This window comes from Phragmites australis, chromosome 5 (assembly GCF_958298935.1).
Source record: "Phragmites australis chromosome 5, lpPhrAust1.1, whole genome shotgun sequence".
Lineage (NCBI taxonomy): Eukaryota > Viridiplantae > Streptophyta > Magnoliopsida > Poales > Poaceae > Phragmites > Phragmites australis.
In genome coordinates, this window is record NC_084925.1 from 5,655,821 (window position 1) to 5,677,876 (window position 22,056).

General features: G+C 41.6%; 3 protein-coding genes and 2 non-coding genes across 6 annotated transcripts; 2 read left to right on the forward strand and 3 right to left on the reverse strand.

Annotated features, from left to right (window-relative positions):
* Positions 1-701: 701 nt before the first annotated feature.
* On the forward strand, positions 702-4,398 carry LOC133918571 (probable calcium-binding protein CML21). Of its 2 annotated transcripts, XM_062362502.1 has the most exons (5): positions 702-999; positions 1,597-1,836; positions 2,582-2,781; positions 3,300-3,474; positions 3,997-4,396. In XM_062362502.1, exons 2-5 carry the CDS (start codon positions 1,641-1,643, stop codon positions 4,101-4,103), a joined length of 678 nt encoding a protein of 225 aa, XP_062218486.1. In that variant the 5' UTR covers positions 702-999; positions 1,597-1,640; the 3' UTR covers positions 4,104-4,396. The 2 variants fall into 2 exon arrangements, with proteins under 2 accessions (XP_062218486.1, XP_062218488.1); XM_062362504.1 differs by lacking the exon at positions 702-999 and having other exon boundaries at positions 1,602-1,836; positions 3,997-4,398.
* Positions 4,399-7,133: 2,735 nt separating this feature from the next.
* On the reverse strand, positions 7,134-7,233 carry LOC133920215 (small nucleolar RNA Z152/R70/R12). The gene has a single exon (XR_009910032.1). It is a non-coding gene; the product is annotated as a small nucleolar RNA Z152/R70/R12 (small nucleolar RNA).
* A 203-nt stretch (positions 7,234-7,436) lies between these two features.
* On the reverse strand, positions 7,437-7,536 carry LOC133920214 (small nucleolar RNA R11/Z151). The gene has a single exon (XR_009910031.1). It is a non-coding gene; the product is annotated as a small nucleolar RNA R11/Z151 (small nucleolar RNA).
* Positions 7,537-13,783: 6,247 nt separating this feature from the next.
* LOC133917403 (uncharacterized) lies at positions 13,784-14,347 on the reverse strand. Its single transcript, XM_062361304.1, has one exon. It carries the CDS (start codon positions 14,257-14,259, stop codon positions 14,002-14,004), a length of 258 nt encoding a protein of 85 aa, XP_062217288.1. The 5' UTR covers positions 14,260-14,347; the 3' UTR covers positions 13,784-14,001.
* A 2,504-nt stretch (positions 14,348-16,851) lies between these two features.
* LOC133918572 (protein DNA-DAMAGE INDUCIBLE 1-like) lies at positions 16,852-21,867 on the forward strand. Its single transcript, XM_062362505.1, has 16 exons — positions 16,852-17,081; positions 17,446-17,478; positions 17,579-17,703; positions 18,114-18,222; positions 18,300-18,416; positions 18,760-18,825; positions 19,244-19,306; positions 19,431-19,475; positions 19,808-19,869; positions 20,129-20,222; positions 20,577-20,669; positions 20,756-20,825; positions 21,034-21,107; positions 21,206-21,263; positions 21,364-21,389; positions 21,494-21,867. The coding sequence occupies exons 1-16, from the start codon at positions 17,016-17,018 to the stop codon at positions 21,620-21,622; spliced, it is 1,230 nt and encodes a 409-aa protein (XP_062218489.1). The 5' UTR covers positions 16,852-17,015; the 3' UTR covers positions 21,623-21,867.
* Positions 21,868-22,056: the final 189 nt, after the last annotated feature.

Consider the following 22,056-nt stretch of genomic DNA (forward strand, 5'->3'; position numbering starts at 1 on the left):
ATTCATATAATAGTGTAAAAGTAGTCTCTTAATTCTAAATTGTAGCTTATACAACTATCTCTTTCTTTCACTCCAACTCTTATATTCATATTACCTAAATCTTAAGTAACACTATATAAGATAACCTATGAGACGGATAACATACAGACAGATCTACATAGGGTCATGGGTGTTCAGTTGAAACACCGATGATTTTTTTTGCAAAAGAACATTAATTGGAAGGTACATTACATGTATACATTAATAGCGAGGAGAAAACATGCATATGTGACGTAAAATTTGTTTTCTAGCTCATTATTCGATATGCATTTAGATCATTATGTTGTAGGCACTATTTGTTATTATAGACATTTAGTTTTTATATGAAATCATGTTTCAATGTTATCATTGATTACTCCAACCTCTGCCGTCTTGGCTCTACGCCGCCCCTTTCCGGCCTCGCCATTCGCAGCTCCACGTCGACCCCTCTAGCCTCACCCATTAGCACGTTTGCCCCCTTCGGCCTTGTCCGTCAACACCGCTCGCCGCTACTTGGACGTAAGACCCAACGTGTCTCTATAGGGTTCGGGTGCGGAGTTACATTTCAACCTGATTAGAAATTTAGGTGCGGATTAGGTTTTTAATTTCAAGTTTCGGCAGATGAGTTTTGAGTGAGTTGCACCGACCTGACCCGTTGTCTTCCCTACGTCTGCCAGCGGCAGGAGAAACGTTTGCTTGGAGGGCGCAAGCGCGACGCGGGCATTTCGCGCGCCGCGCGCATGCGTTGCACCGCGTGTCCCGCTCTCGTCGGCTCCCCATCGCCCTCGGCGCCGAACACGCCTGCTTCCATCCATCCGCCACCAGATCCCACCAACGCATCCTCTCCTCCCACCGCGACCCGGGCCTCTCTTCCTCCCTCCTCCCGCCTGTAGGCGCCGCGCCCCTCGTGGATCGCCCTTCTGCCCCGCCGCGGAGTGCTGGTGATCCATCCGGAGTTGGATTGGTCTCTATTTTTTGTTGGTAAAAAGGGAGCCCTAACCTGCCTTGGCCTTGATTGTGCGGATCCTTCGTTTTGTTATGCGGGATGGTTTCTTTGCTGCGAGCCCTCGAATTCCCACTCTTTCTTTGCTTCTTTCTCTTCGATCCGTCCGGTTTGTTGCGGATTTGATTGCTGCTTCCATTCCTTTTTTTCCCCCATTTTTTTCCGCTGCTAATGTCGTTGCTGCAGAGCAACAACGTGTTTTCTAAATTACATTTTTAGAGAACCTTTAATTCTAAATTATTATCTTTGAAATTGTACGTGTTTTGCGTTCGCCAGCATTTGAGTGTTTGTTTAGCCCATCTTTAACCTCTTCCACTGTTCGTGTGAATTTGTTTCGGAAGTTCCTGAGTCTGAACTCACTCGCACACCTTTGGTATTGCATATTAAATTTACTGCGTAAGTAACTTATTTTCATTCCTAGGATTCTTAGTTCCTAACGTCACTAGAGCTCTTCATTTCGCGTAATTTGGACATCTCAAAATGTTGGCTTAGTGTTTCCTAAATGTTGGCACATCCCAAAATTAGGTTGGTTGTGATGATCAATCTCTCATCCTTAATGTTATTTACATTTCCAGGTAAGAAACCTTTGCCGCCAAACAACATCACGGGATCTGCTGAAATGGGAGGTGTAATTGGACATGGTGACTCGCCAAGGAACAGTTCGCCTGCATCGAAGTTAGAGAAGAAAATGGTTGAAGCCATGCAGCAGAGGGCATTACTTGGAACTTCTGTGAAATCATTCAATAGTGTTATCATGAAGTTCCCTAAAATTGACGAGAGCTTGAGAAACTGCAGGTCTATCTTTCAACAATTTGGTGAGCTTTATTCCCTCTATCTTGACCAGTGCTATGATACCATGTCATTTAAATGTAAAAAATTTAAAGGAAAAATCAGATGTGCCTAGAAATTTTATTAGCTTATCGTAGTGTTTATTTTTCAGTAAGACTAGTTTAAATAGAGTGATAGACAAAGTGGGATATGTTGAGTTCATCGGAATGAGAACTATCGGACAAAACTAGCATGAACAAATTATCGTGCTCGATGAATACGAACAGTTACTTACAGTAGTTTTTCTCTCACCTGTTACACAACAACTTCATTACAAGTTCTGCTTCTTTGTATCTCATAGATCCATCCTCCTTTTAAATCCAATGAAAAGTGAAAACATTTTCTCTTTGTGCATCTTATTCTGAGTTGAGGTGAAATCCATCAGATGGACTTAGGGTCCTACCTGATTAAGGCTCTGTTTCACAGACTTTGGGGAAAATGCTTCGGCAAAAGTGAACCCGCTGAAATAATTGGACACAACCAATCTAAGGATTAGGAATAGACCTCTCAATTTTTTGTCCCAATATCCTTGCTTTAGCATGGGGTTTTCGAGCCTCGACACACTTTAACATCCACAGAAGGATTTTCAGACTGATCCAAACTCACCCTTCCCAAACGTACTATATGTAGTGACCATAATTTATCGTTTGAAATTTTGTCTTTGATTTTTTAGGCGTTTCCTCAAACTTATTTTTTTAATGTTCTGACAAATGTTTTCCTGTATTTGTGCAGATGAAGATTCCAATGGTGAAATAGATCAACAGGAACTGAAGCATTGTTTCCAAAAGTTGGATATCGCATCTACAGAAGAGGAGATAAAAGATCTTTTTGAGGCATGTGACATTTATGAACACATGGGCATGAAGTTCAATGAGTTTATTGTCTTCCTGTGCCTTGTTTATCTTCTCAATGATCCGGCGGTGTCAGAAGCAGTATCCTTTGTACAGTAAAAATATCTATTTTATCTCTTGTTTCTGAGTGCAGAAAAGTCACATTAATTTTCTCAATTCTTCTATGAAGTCTGATTCTTTGTATATATCATTGGCAAATAACATATAAATCTTCGGCCATGTGTTTATTGGAATTTGGAGCTTATCGTGCACACACCATGTATGTACGTGCATGAAGTAAATTGATAAATCTCTGTAGGGACTGAGGGTTTTTTTTTTCAGCATGGGAATTGCATCATATTAGGCCAATCTATGAAGACACAACAGTATATCCCATTAAGATTTCTTTGTCTGTGAGAACTTTCATAGCAAGTTTCAAAAGAAGTTTCAGAGATACAATTTCCTTCTTGAACTTTTTTCGGTCATTGTGCAATTTCTTTACATCACATAAGGGCTGTTAGGTGGATATATAAGATATTCCCGTGTTGAGATCCTATTTTACCTGTTTCTTTGTTCTGTTTTATTTGGATATCTTTTATGCCCTTGACATGATGCTTTAGAGAAAAAGAATGGGATTAGGTAGCCTTGAGCCAACATTTGAGACATTGGTTGAGTCATTTGTCTTCTTGGACAAGAACAAAGATGGGTATGTCAGTAAGAACGAGATGATACAAGCAATAAATGAGACCACTGCAGGAGAGCGCTCTTCTGGGCGCATAGGCATGAAAAGATTTGGTAAGTAATCTCCTCTGTGGCACTATCATCTCAGAATCTAATTTCCGAGGCATTGCACAAACTGCTCTGTAGGTTTCTCAATAAAAATTTAGATGGTTTTTTGATATAACCATACTATGTTGGTGCACCATTGCATTATCAGTTCTAATCTTTTCTAGTAATGGCATTGTTTTTTTTTTAAAAAAATTGCATGTTGTTGAAAACAACTATGATCAAGATTTTGCTCTGCAATCTGGTAAAAATATATTCGACAGATAGGCACTTTAATAATGATCAACTACGAACAAGTTTCTTGCTTTCTGAAATTTTAAATTCTTTTGGAATTTTGCCTCCAGGACTCCCAACTTTGAAGTTTGAAACTTATATTTAAAGATTTTCGTTCCCGTTGCCTATCAATTCAGCAACTCTGATGTTGGCAGTTAGGATCTAGTATTTATTGATAAAAAATGTTCATATTCCAATCCAATTAGATTGTTGACCTGTTTATGTTGGTCCTAATATTTACTCTTTTGTTGATTCCAGAGGAAATGGACTGGGACAAGAATGGAACAGTGACCTTCAAGGAATTTCTCTTTGCTTTTACTCGCTGGGTGGGCATTGATAATGATGACGACGATGACGAAGAATGAGTGCAACTGAAGATTAGCCATTCTGAATAGGCCAAGTCAGCCATCAGGAGGCCTCCAGCATTTCTCCTACTGCGAATTGGAGTATTAAATGACAATTAAAAGCACTTCATGTTCCTTGGTGTCTAGCTGATCATGGATGTTTATGTTCTTGTTAATATAATGAACCCAAATTGTTTCTAGTTGTGGCAGGAGTTTGCTGATAAAGAAGTTATATCGGTGAGATGGTGCTATCGTAGGTAACCAGTAACCCTGTTATTAAAATTTTTTGCACGCTGCTAAAAGATTGCAAAGTTGCAAAGGGAAGTGATGTCCTTCCCTTTGAAGCTGTATGTTTGTTTTCGCGTGTGCATTTTTCAGAAATTTAGGCCCATTGCTGTTAGAGGACGAGCAATGTTGCGTTGCATCCATACCAATATCTTTGTGATTTAATCACTCTTGATACGATTTTAGTTGCTAGATTAGCAAAGACATGCAAAGGGTAGGCCTTCGCTCCTTTCCAGATGCAATAGCGCTTGATGCAATAGCTTCAAAGGGCGAAGGAATCTGCGCGGGAAGATTCACCTTCGCTCCTTTCCCGATCCAGCTGAACCCGACGACGAGAAGGGAAAGAGCACTCGGCCAGCCATGCCAATTTCAGGCAAGAGCTTGGGGGGCACGCGATTCGTGGGTGTCGGCCATGACTAAATGGTTCTCTCCTTGTGCGTTCTTCACCTGTGACTTGTTCCACTTCTTCGTCTTCTTCTTGCTCCGATGGTGGCTTTCACCGACGCGGGTGTCGAGTTGAGCTCGAGCCTCGAGCTCTGGCTCCTGGAGTTCTTCCTCGTGGGCGTGCTGATCGGCGAGAGAAGCCTCGCCGACCCTGCCGCCGCCGCCGCCGCTGTAGTCGCGAAAGCCGCCGCCGCCGGTAGAGTGATCAAGTCGCTGTAGGTTGTCCCTGTGCCGGTCCGTTGAGACCTGAGTGTGTGTGTGTTTTTGTTGATCTCACTATCTGCGTGGCTGTAGGCCCAGCTGTCAACCTTGTGCTGTTGCGCGGGGCTGGCCGTCGGATTCGAGATCCTCTGACTTTACTTAATTGTGAAGTCAGTGACTTCAAACGTATCTGAGTTATTGATTAAAGATGAACAGTTTAGATCTTGTGTTACAGTATTTAATAAACAGTGAATCGTGCTATAACGCTATTAAACAGTACATGTGCTACTGTAACCGACTGCAAAATACTGTTCACCAAAACTTAGTTTAATGTAGACATCTGACTTCAATAAGTGAAGGTAGAGGATCTCAATCCTGCCCGTCGTGCCGGTGCTAGGGAAACTGCCGTGGGTGCGGCACCAGGGGATCGACATCCTGCACGCCATACGCCGCCTCCACACGCGCCATGGCCTGATGTTCGCGCTCCGTACGGGATCCCGCCTCGAGGTCACCATCTCCGACCGATGGCTCGCGCACGAGGTACTCGTCGAGCGCGGCGCCGCGCTGGCCGATCGTCCTGGGTTACGCCATGCGGGACCTACTGGGCTTCAACGCCGCCACCATCTCCACCTCCAGCTATGGCCCGCTCTGGCGGCTGTTCCAGCGCAACTTCGTGGCCAAGGTTGTGCACCCGGCGCACCTCACGCTGCTCGCCGAGCTCGCGGACAAGCTGTGACACCATGGGGGAGCTCACGGACAAGCTTCGGCGAGTAGCTAGACGAGCGCGCCGTGCATCAAATCGCCGCAGCTCAGCACGACCAGCTGCTCTACCCACCGAACCCCATGTCTCCTCTATCCCATACCGAGCCCCGCAGAACACCGCCGCCACCCTCTCTTTCTTCCCCGCCTCCGGCAACTGCCGCGACCTTTCCTCCCCGATGCTCTGTTGCCCAACCGAGCCCACCGTTGTGCTTCTGGCAACTCACCGGTCCTTCCCCGAGTGTTTTTGTTGTTAATTTTACACAAGTACGAATAACAGCTGTGGCAGTTCAGTGGTGGTACGAATAACAGTTAATTCGCTATTCCTCGCGTTTCCAAGCCACTCTTCTCAAATCTGCGTTGCTGCCAACAAAAAATTGCGTTCTTTGGACGGTGGCCGGGAAACCTGGACACTTCGCTAAATAAAGCAGGTAGTTCCACCCAAAAGAACTTTGGAATTGGTGCATTTCCTTACAAAATCATGCAAAAAAATCATAGTACAGTGTTACCAACAAGCTCTGCATCCAACTCGCTATCGTCAAAAATAAAGAGTTGATAAAAAAAACAGTTCAACCAGCTCTCTATCCGCCCGACCCGCCCGACCCTGATGGTCAAATCCAATCGGCTCCGCTCGCTATTTTCAGTTTGCTACTTCTAATAATTGTTAGTCTCAAATAAATTCCTAAACTATCAAAAAAATTATTAATATTCTTTTTATGCAATGAACTAATTTCTAAAAATATTTTAACTCTAGCTTATAAGATTAAAAAATGAATTCTTGAACAATATTTTATTTTATATGTATTTTTATAATTTCATACGATATTGTTCTTTTAATTCAATTTGAATTCAAACAAAATATAAACATATACAAAATTTAATCATTGAAAATATAACCATTGCATTTTTATTTATAAGATATATATAAAATATAAGGGAGTGAAATTTAAAGGGCAAAATTTAAAAAGTTAGTTAGAATATACTGACAAATAAAGAGTAGAATCCGGATAGAAGACTCTATATACTGTCCTGTTTAGCCTTTGCAATCGTTTTTTCTGCAAATAAAGAGTAAAATCTTTTTTCTGCAAAAATAGGTCTACAGTTGTCATTCATTAAAACCATTGATTAATAGAATAGGAGTTTTACATCAAAACGCCCAGACGTCACTAGAATTGTTTGGATTGTTACGTTTCAACATATTATCTGTGTGATGATCTCTTCACAGCACCGAACGGGGACCGACACAGGCTGAGATTTCAGCCGTCACCAAAACAAAAACTAAACTTTTTTCTCAACCGTAAAAAAATCAGAATTCTGAAATGCACGGATGCAAAATAATGGGTGACTTTGAAGCAAGGACGCAATGCTCAGTGGAAAGAGAAGTCGTTTTGTGGTTTGATGGCTCACGGCGACCAAAGAGGCCACCACTGCCTAAACCTGTAATCTACCTCATCATCACACTGCCCCCACAATTTTTGCCTAACTCTTTAGCCAACCAAAAAAATTATAATTGCAAAAAAGAAATAAACGAGAGAAAATACAACTCCTCACAAATCCAACCTATGCTCATGGCATTAAAGAAACAAGGAAAAGGAAAAATAAACTGTAAGCCGTTTCAAATCCATCAGCAAAACCAAATGATTCCACAGGCGTGTGTAAACAGAGGGGCTTCAGTGTGTGTAACAACATGAAAACGATCAACGGCGAATGAATCGCCTCACCGAAATCCGCTAAGATCCTCTCGGATCCAAATCATCATGAGCCCACACCATGATCGAATTCGTAGCGCGAAAGGGAGAAGAAATCGCGGAAGCGAACAACGAGCGAACAAGAAGAGAAAAGCGAGAAGAGATTAACGCGATGGATCAGGACGAACTCAAATCCGCGCGAAAAATAAGGGCTAGCTCCGGGCGAGCGGCGGCTGCTAGGGTTCGTGCCGTGGGTAATTGAGCGGCGCAAGGTTTCCACGAGGGAGGTCGGAATATATAGAGAACGACGCGCCGTTTGGATTCCAAATGCGATACCTGTGGGATCGTGTGTGCGCATGGGCCAAGGCCAAGGTGGGCCAAGCCAGCCCAAATGTTTATCTGATCTTTTTTACGTCTGGATAGCCGTCAGGTATCTCATATTAAAGTGGTGGACCAGAAGTATCATATCTAAATAAAAAATTATTTTATATGTTTATTATTTAATATATATATAATTATTGTTGAGTTAATCTCGTTTATCGCTTTAAGATCTATATTAAAAGTAGATGGTGGCTATCTAGATGATGATGTAGAAGAAGCCGAAGATTCTAGTGTATTCCGTACGGCGATGGTACGGAAAGAGAATATGTTAATAATAACGTATGAACATCTATCATACGATGATAGTTATGATTATTTACCCATGTGGTAATTACATGGAGTGTCCTATAAGACTAAGGTACGAGAAGTGAAACATCGCTTATGTGGCGAGTTACACAAGCACCATTCATGCGAAAATTTATTCTCTTCGTGCGAAATGTGATGCATGTGTTTGTGATCATTGTGTGGGGAGAGATACATTCAGGAAAGAAACTTGAAGATAAGGATCGAACATGCTTTCATATTTTGTTGTTCATTTCACATCATATTCTTGAGCATGTATTTTCCCTTGTAAAGATCTAACATGCATTTCACATCATATACAGGTACTTCGTACATTTTTGCGAACACTCCGTAAATTCTTGCGGACTCTCCAACGTGCACCACGATGTCCAATGGAAGAGGGGGGACATCGTGGTGCACACATAACCATATAGGAGTGATCCGCCTGAACGTTTAAGTTTCCTATCCCAACCTCAGCCTCGAGATGCGCTAGTTGTGTCGCCTTTGGTCACTCCGTCATCTATAGTTAAGCAACTTGAGGGCAGCCCAAAGAAGAAGAAGAAGAAGCATTTGCCCACTCTACCATCTACAGTTAAGCAATCTGAGGGTAGCACAGAGAAGAAGAAAAAGCCCAGGCCAGGATCTAAGAAGCAGCTGCCGAAGAAATCCAAGTCCTCTGGTAAGGACTCATTCGCCACGAAGTGACAGATAGGGGAAGCTTGGATTACAGCTAACCCAAAATTCAAGCCTGGGAAGCCCTTACTTCCGGCAGATCCACTTCAACGGGTAGGACAACTTTGTGTTGAGTTGCATAATTTCTACCTGCAAGGTTGTAGAGAGAATAAGATTTCAGTTGTCTTATATTACCAAAATTGTCACTTCTTGACTGGGGACGGCTACTTCCTCGTAGGCTTCAACGACTTATATGACCTATTCAACCTCGATGGCTTGGACGTGGGGTTATTGTAATGCTTTACATTGTAAACCCTTTCAAACTAGACGTTCGTTAATTATTACCACTAAATTTTCTAATCTAACTAATTTCTTATCTGTAGACACTTGATACAAGAAACGAGAAAGAATGAGCCCTTCGGATTCATTGACCCCCAAAATATGTCGATTTCTATGATGCAACAACAAAGGCAATTCGTTGTAGAATGTGGCTAGGACAATGAGCCACTTTTCGAAGAGGGACTACCTAATGGCCGCCCACAACACGGGTGGCTATTGGATCTTACTGGTCATTGCCCCCAAGTGAAACTTGATCTGGTACCTCGATTCATCAAGACCAGTGATATCTGGTACCTCGATTCATCAAGACCAGTGATGGGACCTAACGGTGAACTGGGACAACGTGACTATATTATCGTCAAACAAATCCTCGACGAGTGAGCTCTTCATGACTTAGGTTACATATTTAACTTTTCAAACTTACACCAAATGTTGACTATTGGATCCCTCTTCGCATGTAGGGCTTTCGACATGTATATGCGCTATGATCCAAAGTACGATTCGAAGGAGCCCCGCACACTGACACATAAGACCGCATTCACGGTAAGTGCCATCAGATATATTTGCAAATACTCTACTACTACATTTTTTTCTTTCGAACTGACAATTTTTTACCTCTCCAGTGCCACCAACAACCACCGGACAACTCCTGCAGATTATACGTTGCACGTCACATGCAGTTATTGATGGCAGCAAAGGATATGAAATCCCTAGATATAAGATAATTGTATAGTCTTTTCACTGTTGCTTTTATTCATTACAAATATCCAATGATAAAATGATGTTGCTCACGCTAATTGCATACTTTTTTCATAACTACTTTTATTAAGCAAGAATTCAGCATACCGGACGGCAACATCGAGGAGTCTGCACTCTCCAACATTCGAGCATGGATCGCCTCGTTCTTAATGACCGAAGTCGTCTATTCGAAAGACGAGTTATATTGTAGGGAGGTAGGACTCTGACTTATGTAATTTGTGGTTACACTTTCGACTTATGTAATTTGTAATTATCTTGATGTGGACTTGCACCGTTGTACGTTTCAAGGACTTTTGATTATGTAATTTGTGGTTGCATATCTCGTGACTTTGTCCCTACAATGTGGGTCATATCTGGATGTCCCTACAATGTGATTATGTAATTTGTGGTTACATTCGTATCTGGATGTGTCTTATTTGCAGGAGAAGACAGCTGTCAAATCCTGACATTGCTTCAGAATGCAGCTAGGAAACAAGTAAATCCTTTCGGGGGATGAGAACATTAGTAATGGGTGGTAAATTCACCCGTCACTGATGATCAAGTCCCAGTGACGGGTAGCTTTCTAACCCATCTTTGGAACTCTGTCATTAGTGACAGGTGGTAAATACACCCGTTACTAATGACTCATAACCAATGACGGGTGATAACATCCTGTCGCTAATGACTCGTTCACCAGTGACGGGTTGTAGCTACCCGTCACTGGTTCTAGATAATTAGTGACGAGTGGTAAATATACCCGTCACTAATGATTCGGTCACTAGTGACGGGTTGTTGTTAGCACCTGTCATTAATGATAGAGTTTCAGAGATGGGATGGAAATCTACCCGTCACTAATGGATTGGTCACCAGTGACGAGTTGTAGTTAGAACCTGTCACTAATTACTGAGTAACAGAAACGGGTTGGAAAGTTACCCGTCATAGTGATGGCAACAAGCCTAGCTTCTCAGGCTATAGGGGACGCATTTTAGTGACGGGTCTCAATTATGACCCGTCACTGGTGATTGTTATCAACCTGTCACTAAGCATTAGTGACGCAATAAGAGTGACGGGTGCGGTAACCGTCACTAATGACGGTTATCACCCGTCACTAATGTGTTGTTCTGGCGTAGTGCCCTCCCCTCACGCTCACCCTTGCCTGCAGCAGCTGCAGCATGTGGCCACCAACGAGAGCGACGAGCGCGGTCCACGACACGATGAATTGTTGATGGAGAGCAAGTCCGGTAGCGACAACAACCTGGAGGACGGCGACGGGTCGGGAGGCGAGGAGCTATAGGAGGAGGAGGGCCTCAGCCTGCAGCGGCCCTGCAAGAAGCGCTACCACCACCACACCTAACACCAGATCCAGGAGCTCGAAGCGTACCTCCATCTCCATAGCATAAACAAGTTTTTGATGATGATGATGGTTTTGCTTGATTAACTCCATTGTTTCGGTTCAGATATGCAGCAAAACAAGCTATGGTTAGCGGTGATCCATCATATATGAACAGCTTTTCCGTTTCCTTGTTACGTGCTATTTGTGATGCAGTTTCCTCTTTTGTCTTTGGCCATGTTGTAATTTGAATGCATGGATTGCAGTTTCTTCAAGGAATTCCCGCACCCTGATGACCAGCAGAGGAAGGAGCTGAGCTGGGAGCTGGGGCTGGAGCCTCTCCAGGTCAAGTTCTGGTTCCAAAACAAGCGCACCCAGATGAAGGTAGTGATCGAGATTGATGCATGCATGCATGCTGTGATGCATTTTTTTTTAACGGAGGAGAGCTGCTGATTATATTGAATAAGAAGAAGGTTCAGACTGGACAAAATAACAGCCCAAAAGGGGTTAAACAACCAAAGAATGACAACTATAACAAAACTAACAATAGAGAACAACAACAGACAACAAACTACGGCCGGTTGGACAAAAGCCCGAACACGCGCTGCACAACTCCGACGCGTTGCCGAACCACCGTGCCATCGCACGCCGCACCGAAACGCCATGCCACCTCTGTCGCATCTTGTTGCCCATGGACGAGTACTTCAACCGCCGACCTTCGCACCACAAACACGGCCGCCCACAACCCACACCACACCTCTGCACCGCTGCACCTGCCGCCGGCCGCCACAACATTGAGCATCATTGAGCACGGCTGCCCTTCGCCGAACCAGCCACCGCTAAGCACCTTGCAAAAATTTCATTCTTGTAGATCCTTACTGAAAATTTTGATAAACACTAGCATTGTCAATTTATATGGACTTCGGTTTTTCTAAAGTTGGACCAGGCTTAGGTCTTTAGATGTTATCCTTCAAACTTGTAAACGGCTCTGTGCGCACATGTGCGGATCATAGTGTCATAATAATCACTATTGTTCCAATCTGGTATAAAGAGAAAGAAAAAAAAACAGCTACACGTGATAGGTTAAAAATGATATTATTTTTTTAGCACCGGATCTCGTTATCTTAGAGTCTTCGGACCGATGAAGACTCACCCTTGCATCTTATCGGTAAAACACGCGCATGTTTGCAAAAGCACTATAGTATTAGGTCATGTTTGTTTCAGCTTAGAATTATAATAAGCTAACTTGTTTGTTCTGAGTTGAAACAAATAGCTAACTTATTTATCCAAATTATTATAAGCTGAAGCTCAGATTATAATAATCCCATAAGCTGTAAAAATGAGTTTATTTCAGCTTATTTTGACTTTCTACTATATTACTCATCAAATTTAAGAAAAATTACCCGCCAATGTTACTCCTCCCACTCTACACCCGAATCTTCCACCCCCTATTAAGGGTATTACAGACTTTTATCAATAATTCAGACTCCAATAATCTAGGTTGCTAAATAGCTCACAGTTTATTTCCCTCCAAATTATCATAATCTAATATATTATAATTCATCATCTATAAGATGTTTATTATAATTCTGAGTTGAAATAAACAGGCACTTATGCTAAGTAGGCGCAGACTGGTGGCAGCAGCCTGCGATGGAGCAACACGTGATGGCGTGATGCTACCAGACTCGACACTGTCTCACCATCAGGTGGTTCCTTCTGTTCTTCATGATGTTTGTTCTCTTCAACGTGTCGGTCCTAATTTTAAATTCCAACCTAGATTTATCTCTTCTTTGATGAAGATGCAATAATATCTATGTTGACTATTTAGCCAATAAAAAGCAAATATTTTGGGCCCTCGGCTGGTGGAGATGAAGCAGTCCATAACGTACATGAATTGCAGATTCTTGATTGACGATCCGTTCGGCTAAGGGAATATTTAACGTGGGCTGATTCGTATTTCATGCACTAATTGTTCTTTAGATATTCATTCCGTCTTAATTAATGGTGTCACAATAGTACAGATTCTCTTTAATATTTGACAATCGTTACAACGCACACCATTGTACTAGTGGCTGTTTACGTGTTAAGCTCTGGTTTTCTTACCGATTAGCATGTCTGACCAGTGTTACCTAGATATTGGTGTCAAAATATAATTTGAATTGGAATATTCAATTCGGTAAAGATAATTTAAACATATAAAATATAACTCAGATTCATAAACAGAGGTTAGAATCCGATTCAGATTTGAGACGTTTGATTTGGCGAAAAAAATTGAACACCGATGCCATGCTGTGCCTGACAGAATAGCAGATTGGACGTCCTTGTCTCTGTGATCCACTCATCCACACTTGCAATCTTCAATTCCTTGCATGCATCCACCTAATAATTCATCCATGCCGATATTGTTCTGTTCCATCAGACTCAAAACTAAACCCAAATCCATGAGCCGGAGAATTGACAGCAGTAAGCAATTGGGCATGGGAGGAGGATAAGATAGTTACAGAAAGAGTGTTCCATCTCCTTAGACAATCAAGTACAATATTCACAACATGCTGATTTGCATAGTAAAGAAGAAGTAACACTAGTACCAAAGGAGATATAGATTACTTCTAAGAAAAAGAAGAAGAGGGAAGAGAGGAGCAGAGCAGCCATGGATGTGCAGGCCACAGCTAGTGAAGCAAAGCTCCCAGCTCCTTATTACAAGTGTGCCATGCGTGTATATGCACGGGGAGGGCGGGTGGGCGGGCGGGCAGCCTGCGCGCGAGCGAATCCACCGATCGCCGGCGGCTGGTCTGCTCGATCAGGAGAGGTAGGTGCCGCAGACGCCGGTGCCCGCGCGGCATCCGCCGCAGCCGCAGCCCCTGCCGCCCACGAACACCGGCCCCTTCGCGCGCCCGCGCCGCCGCTTCCCTTCGCTGCCGTCGGGTGAGGCTGCGGCCGCGAAGATGATCATGGACAGGACGGACAGGCACAGGATGGCGGCGCAGAACACGACGTCGCCGCCCGCGATCGCCGCGGCGCCGTCGTGGGGCTCGAACACCGTGCTGCCGCCGGCCATAGCGCTGCCTCTCCTGCAGTTCTTGCTTGGCCTTGGTGCCGTGCGCACAAGGCGCGGCGCGGCCCGTCTTATAAAGGGATCGAAACAGTAAGTTGTCATATGATTAACAATACGATAGCTTCAAGTGCTGCAGAAAAAGCACCGTAGCACGGGTAGTAATTCCGTCGGTTACTGTACTGATTTTATTGTTGATGATACCTTGTGGCATATCATATGTTTCATCAATCTATCACTCAATGGTACACAGTATTTTGAAGTCACTAGATTTTACCAACCGTTAGAGGATCCTGATCGCTTATAAAGGCGAATTGATCGCTAAATTTAATGCGTTTGCCGCTGTCGACGGTGATCGGTGATGTACGGGAAACTTTCACGCATTGATTTTTTTTCGAGTGGTTTCAGTTATTTATCATTTTGACCCATAATTATTGATTCATATTTTATTCATATAAGTGGCATCATAATTAAATGGTCAATCTTTTCAACAATAAATCATCAATTTATTCTGCAAAACCCAGTGCTTCGTGAGTACCGTGTTTTTTTTTGTGAGGAACAATAAAACCCATGTTAATTTGCGAAATCATAACCTAATGATGTTTTTTTGTTTTTTATTTTATTAGTTGAAAAGATTTGTTAGAATATGCACTTATGCAGTCTGCTAATTGGAGTATTTTGGCGTTGTTCTTTTGCAAGTACATTTATGGCATGGGCCTCGAATAATGGAGAGAGACAAATTCCAATTTGTTGAATGATGACTATTGTTTTTTTGACGCTTAACTACCTATTGATTTTAACTTTACGATCGCGCTGGAGCAAATTAAAGAGAAATGGTAGAGATTGGGAAGTAAATTATATAGGATTTTATCTTATAAAAGATACTTTTCACTATGATGACACATATTCGTTTCTCTCTCGTTTTTAACTCAGCTATTGGATCATGGGATGGATGTAATCTTATAAGTATCTTTCTAAACAGTTTCGCATAGAATTTGCTTCCCAGATATTGACCCTGATCTCTTATTGCCATTTTTCACGTGTTTTTTTCCTCCTCTCCAAGCCAGACCACATAAACTTGACATCCGTGGTAGCGCTCTGCGATTCCGACTCTTGCACGCCCGACCGATCAAGAATTGAAGAGGAACGCTTCGTTGAGCGGCGGAGATCGACCGACATACGGCACTGCATGGGCGGGCGGACGGAACACGTCGCCAGACGGCCGTTGGCACGGATGCGTTGGCTGATGTGAGGATGACTTCGGGAGCCTCGGACCAAATATGTGCAGCACCCGACAAATATCCGCGCTCCTTTAGTTGACTAAGGATCTGTTTGGTTGATAACTGTATTTTATCTCTAAAACTAGTCTATCACAAATAGATCCCGTTGGAAAGAAAGTTATCACATCATAATTATAACATCTAAGTAAAATACTTATCTCAACTGATAAAATTTAGCTCTCTAAGATGTAACCAACTGCAACAACTAACTAAACAACCCCTTAAATAAAGTGTATAGCAGTCCAATATGCCTTGTGATGGATTGGGCAGGTTCAGGTGGTCAGGCCATGGGTTTTTTGGGTGATGTAGGCTGTGAGATTGGTCCCACTGGTCAGCCTATGCATTTTAGGATGAAGTTGACTGATATTCTCATTTGGAGCTTTTTTGGGACACGGAAAAATGAAGCACGTGAACATGAACATACTAAGTCTTGCAATGGATCCAAGCTCTGTTATGTTTGGGGGTATGTTCGGTGAAAATAGGTCAAGGGTTGGAAACTTGAAAATTTTCTTAAAAATAATCTCTAGAAGTTTCCAAACATAATGAAAAATTTGTCATCTATAGGTGTGGCTATGTTATGTTATGATTCTATATAAATTTTAGAAAAATGACAAATTTCGAACACATGAATTCTCACCTTCATTCGGAGTTTGTCATGTCATTTCATGATTTCTTTGGTTCGGAACAAAACAACGAGAAAATATTATTTTCAATAGAGCCCCTTAGTTTGGTTTAAAAATCCTCCATTCCACGGATGCACCTACAACCTAAAGAGCCATTTTCCTCTTATTGCTTGTCTACCAAGTTTGTGTCTACTTTCGCTTCGAGATTCATTGGTTTTTAGGCTGAGCAGAAAATATATAAGACGGCACAAAAATTATATGGTCTGTTTTTTCTACCCTAGATGCGTTAAACTTTTGATATAACATATTATTAAAAAAAGTATAATAGTGATTAAACATGTGCATTAAAGGCCATATATTGATACTCAAAAGATATGTAAATCCGTCAAGTAGTCAAACGGATAGATTAGTTTTGAGATTACAGTTTTCTTTCTTGGCGAGGTATTCCTATCCGTATTTTATTTATACCGAATGGATATAGGGATTAAAATTGTATTAAAATTTTGGTAAAATTTTATTAACTTTGGAGAGGAACGAAATATCTAATTTTAGAATTTTTTTACCGACACGAGGGATTCACAGAGCAGAGAATGAAAAATGGCCAAAATTTTAGTGAAATTTCACGAATTTTGATCTTTTTACCTGTGAAAAAAATTGAAATCCCTAAAATGGATCCACACTTGGATCGGAGAAGAGAATCGAACTGGGGTTGGAATCGGATAATGTGAATTCGGTTTTATACTCCGGATTCTTGCCCAACTCTCGCAGCAAAACAAGGCGGCCCCGATTTGACGCCTCTCTCTCTCTCTCTCTCTCTCTCTCTCTATTCACCAGCAAGTTTTCAACCAGCGGCGGCGAGATGAAGGTAACGGTGATGACGGCCGACGAGCAGATTCTCACCCTCGACGTCGACCCCGATGAATCTGTAAGTCCGCTCCCCTCCCCCCGTCTCGATCTGTAGGGGTTACGGTGCGTCCTTCTCGACGAATTTGGTGATGAATCCACGAGGGAAGTTGGGAATTTGGGCAGGAGGAGCGCGCATTCGAACCGGGGCGACGCGCGATTCGGTTCTCGTACGGTACTTTCTCGTAGCTAGGCGCAAAGATCGATGGGATCTTTTCTTGCTAAGTGTGATGGTTCGTCCTGCATCGAGATGTCCGTCTCTCCGGTTCTCTTACGCGTTTAGAGTTCGGCTTGGGCTTCGTAGAGCTATGCCGAGCTGCTATTGCGATTCTCCGTGTGCGAAAGCTGCAACTTTTGAGTAAATTGCTTGTCCTACGTGCTTGCAGGTGGAGAATTTGAAGGCACTTCTCGAGGTGGAGGTGAGCCGGGGCTGCGACCTTGCTTGAGTTTCCTGTTCGAGGCTTTGCTCTCGCTGGTTTGTTCTCACATTGTTGGTTTTCGGTGTGTGTGTGTGGCCAGACTAGCGTGCCGCTGCGGCGGCAGCAGCTTCACTTCAATGGAAAGGAGATGCAAAACTCGGAGAGGCTCAGCGCCGTCGGGGTCCGGGATGGCGATCTTGTCATGATGGCTCCCTCCAGTGATAGGTGTGCTTGCTGGCCTTCCTAGTGTGTAAATTGAGTGATTTACTTGTAACGCGTATGGTTGTCGGTTTTCAAAGGGAGATTCTTAAGAGGTTGGAAAGAGAAAGGTTTCTTGACATTTAACTTATCAGTGATGTAATGCTCTCTGGTCTTACTTTGAGGCTAGAACTGCATTGCATAGAGTTATCCATTGCTTTCTTAGCGCAAGGAAAGTGTTTTTAGGCTGTTACAGGTTATTTGCTTTTTTGGAGTTGTTAGTTTGCCTTGTGGTACATTGTGAACAAAACTCCGAATTGGCATCATATGTAATAGAAATGCAATATCTTTTCTTAGTTTAGCTAATATCAAGAATCATGATGACACCAAAGTACCAATGCTTTCTCTTTATTAATTGTCTGAGCTGAAAATTTCAGGGCATCTCAGGATGTTATAAGGGTAAATCCTGATGGATCCGCTGTGAATCCTCAAGCATTTCAACAACATATTCGACGTGATTCACAACTTATGGCACAACTCCTTCAGGTAAAGCCTCATTTATTTATCAGTGTATGTTACTTTAAAGAATATGTTTTTTAGGACAATGTTTTCTTGATTTGCAGAATGACCCATCATTAGCACAAGCTATTCTTGGAGATGACATAAATGAGCTGCAAAATACCTTGCGGTCCCGCCACCAACAGAGAATGGAACTAAAGCGTAAACAAGAAGAAGAGCTTGTGAGAATCTCTTTGTTGAATTTTATTTGTTTGATAAGAGGTATCATGTCTTATTGAAATGAAATCTGAAACTGTGGGTTGTTCCTGCATTATCTCCATACACAGAGTGGTATAAATCATTCAAGATTTTTATGTTGACTGTTTATTGAATCACTCCTTGCATTTAAAAGAAATATATATCCATGGTGCTTCACATACACTGATGTTCCATGAAAACATATTTGCAAGTTCAGTCAGATAGATATATTTAACCACTAGGCGGCTTGGTTGTTCATGTTCATGTTCCTATGATAACTTGTTGAATGATTGCAGGTCAAATAATTAATACATTTGATTTTTGTAGGCTTTAATGTATGCTGATCCTTTTGATGTCGAAGCTCAGAAGAAAATTGAAGCTGCAATTCGGCAGGTAGGCATTACTTTTCTCATGATGACACATGTTGCTTATGGCAATGTTTCTTTCATATATAACTGGAAAAATATATCATATGATGAACATTATTACATGAACAGATAGTGTTTAAGGAGGCTTAAAGAATATGTAATACAAAAAATAAGAAAAAACATAATACAATGTAGGAGCAGGATGGTGCATAGAGGAAAAGCAGACTTTCTATCTTCGTACATTTAACTTCTGCTAGATTCATGATTAGATAATTGAATTGCAACCACGGTATTTTGTTTTATATACTGTGATGAGCATGTCAAAAGTTTTGTTCTGTCTGGAGTCTCCACTGTAATTTATACGTTCGTCCTCATTCACCTGTTGAGAATTTATTTAGTTACATATTTGATATTGATGTTACTTGTCAATTTCCATATTTCAGAAAGGCATTGATGAAAATTGGGAGGCTGCGTTAGAGCACAATCCTGAAGCATTTGCTCGAGTGGTGCGTTTTACTCTCAGTTTGCTCTTCCTCTTCTTTTGTCATTTTTCTGGATAGAAGAGTATCTCCTACTCGATGTTCCATGCTTTGTAGTACTTATTAATCAATCGGCATTTTTTGATACCAGGTTATGCTGTATGTGGATATGGAGGTCAATGGAGTACCTTTGAAGGTATTAGATTTATATTTAATATATCTCTTCCTATATAATCAATTGAGCACTGACTGTTCTTAGAACAGTGTTTTCATATGAGCTTCTAAATATCAGATAACTAGTATATACTTCGCTGCTATACTTGGTAATATACTATCTAACACAATGATCTTTTCATGATTTTAGCTTTTCCTTGCTATGTATTCTCTTTGTGAACTTGCATTTCTAGGACAGTAGCAATAATTGGTTGCATTAATAGGATAATAGCAATAATGGGGATTTACACAATATTTGATTCCTTCCTCCTTACTGTTTTGGATATGTGTTCTTAACTTTTCTTTCATCTGCAGGCCTTTGTTGACAGTGGAGCACAGTCAACTATCATATCAAAAAGCTGTGCTGAACGTTGCGGGTATGATTATAAATTTAGTTGGTTGAACTGTTTAGATTTTACATGTTGTAATACCATAGTTTTTGTGATATTTTGGCATGAAAAAACAGAAATAATAGATAGCAACCTTAGTTTATCAAGTAAGATGGAAGTTTACGATGTTAACAGAAGAAATAAATCATTATCTTTTGAGTTTTGACAGTAAACTGAAATGTACAGTCTGCACTTTGCAGTATGTTGCAGTTCATAGATACATCATATCTTGTAATGCACTGTGCAGGTTGCTGAGGCTTCTTGATCAGCGGTACCGAGGGGTTGCTGTTGGAGTCGGTCAATCAGAGATACTGGGAAGAATACATGTAGCCCCAATAAAGGTATGTTTGATTGCTATACCAATTTCACTGACTTTGCAGATTTCATTTGAGAATGCTCACAGCATGATTTCGGGCATGCAGCAATATTATTTGAGTCATTTGATACACGCAATTTGAAAGAGAAGAAAAGGCAGAGAAACTGTTTGTTTTCACTACTTTGGTTCTTCCGTGAGATGGGTGAACAAAAGCTGAACCCCCATATTTCATGGAAGCCATGTGGAAACTCCTAATTAGAATAAGAGACTTTTAGTGCCTTCTGACTATGTATACATGCTTCAATGGTTATGGAATTCATGATACAAAGATCATACCATTTAGTTTAAAATGCATTAACTAACAGCTATTGTTTTACAGATTGGGCATCTCTTCTATCCTTGTTCTTTCACCGTATTGGATGCCCCGAATATGGAATTCCTATTCGGGCTTGATATGCTGCGAAAACATCAGGTAATCGCAAGAGTAATTTTTGGACCAGGTTATTGCATCCGACTATGATTATGCCTCATACTCATGCTTTTCATTGTCCTATGCAGTGCATGATTGACCTAAAGGACAATGTTCTTAGAGTGGGAGGTGGTGAGGTTTCAGTGCCCTTCTTACAAGGTTAGTGGGTTATTATCAGTCACCTGTTTTACAGTTAGTTCTAGCTGCAGTTCTCGATGATGTTCTACTGAAATGAGCTACTAAAGAAGTTAGAATGTTACATATTCTTAGTTGTTTACCAGCATTAAAGTTTCATTTTTTTCATCTAGTTATTTACATATTTAATCTATAAGTTTCAATTCACCAATCAGTCTACTGTTGTATTCAGAGAAAGACATCCCTGCACATATACGTGATGAAGAGAAATTATCTAAGCTAGCATCTCTCGGCCAAGCAACTGGAGTAAGCAAAATCACATCCTTTGCATGATGTAGCTTTGATTTTTCTTCAACTATGATAATGTATCATAGGCATATCCTTATTTACTTCATTTGATCCAGGAATCATCAAAGGCACGTGAGGGGACTCCTGATGTGCCACAGCGAACGCCTACTACAGGTTACTATGCTTTTCTGTAGTACTTCTATGGTCCGAAGGACTTGTATCTTCAGATAACTTTGAACTAATTAAAAACCACTATCTTTCATTTTACTCGCAGGAGCTCCAGTTGCGAATCCTCCACAGGTGAAGTCAAAATCCACCTTTTGTATCCTTTTATGTTTGATGCTCACTTTGGTGCCTTATTGAATTCTATTGATCCTAATCGTTTCCGAAACTCTTCTTAGCAGGGAGGAGATTTTGAAGCAAAAGTCACGAAACTTGTTGAACTCGGATTTGACCGAGCATCAGTATTACAAGCACTCAAGCTGTTTAACGGGAACGAGGAGCAAGCTGCTGCCTTCTTGTTTGGTGGTTAGAAGCTTGAGAGCAGCCATTTCCGCCTCTCTGTTTGCTCAACCCTTTCGTTGTGGGGTTGAATATTGATACGAAAGTGATTGCGATGTCTTCCCTTTGAGAAACCAGGCCATTGTTCGGCCAATGCAAGGCTTGCTTTTAGAGATGCTTCATATTCATTTTCCTTGAGAACAAACGTTCTTTCATTCTGTACCTGATACATAGACTGATAGTCTTTTAGACACCTGAATGCAGACAAAATTGTGAAGATTGCTGTTGCATTTTGATATTATATATCTACCTATTCTGGGGGTTCACGTGAGAACAAACAAAAATGGTAGCCAAATCAATCTACTGTAAACCAGACAATTTGTAAAAAAAAAATGTGCTATTTGAAATATCTTTGCGCAAATGTTATAATTGTCAAATCTCTGTGCAAATCAATCTGAAGCACACA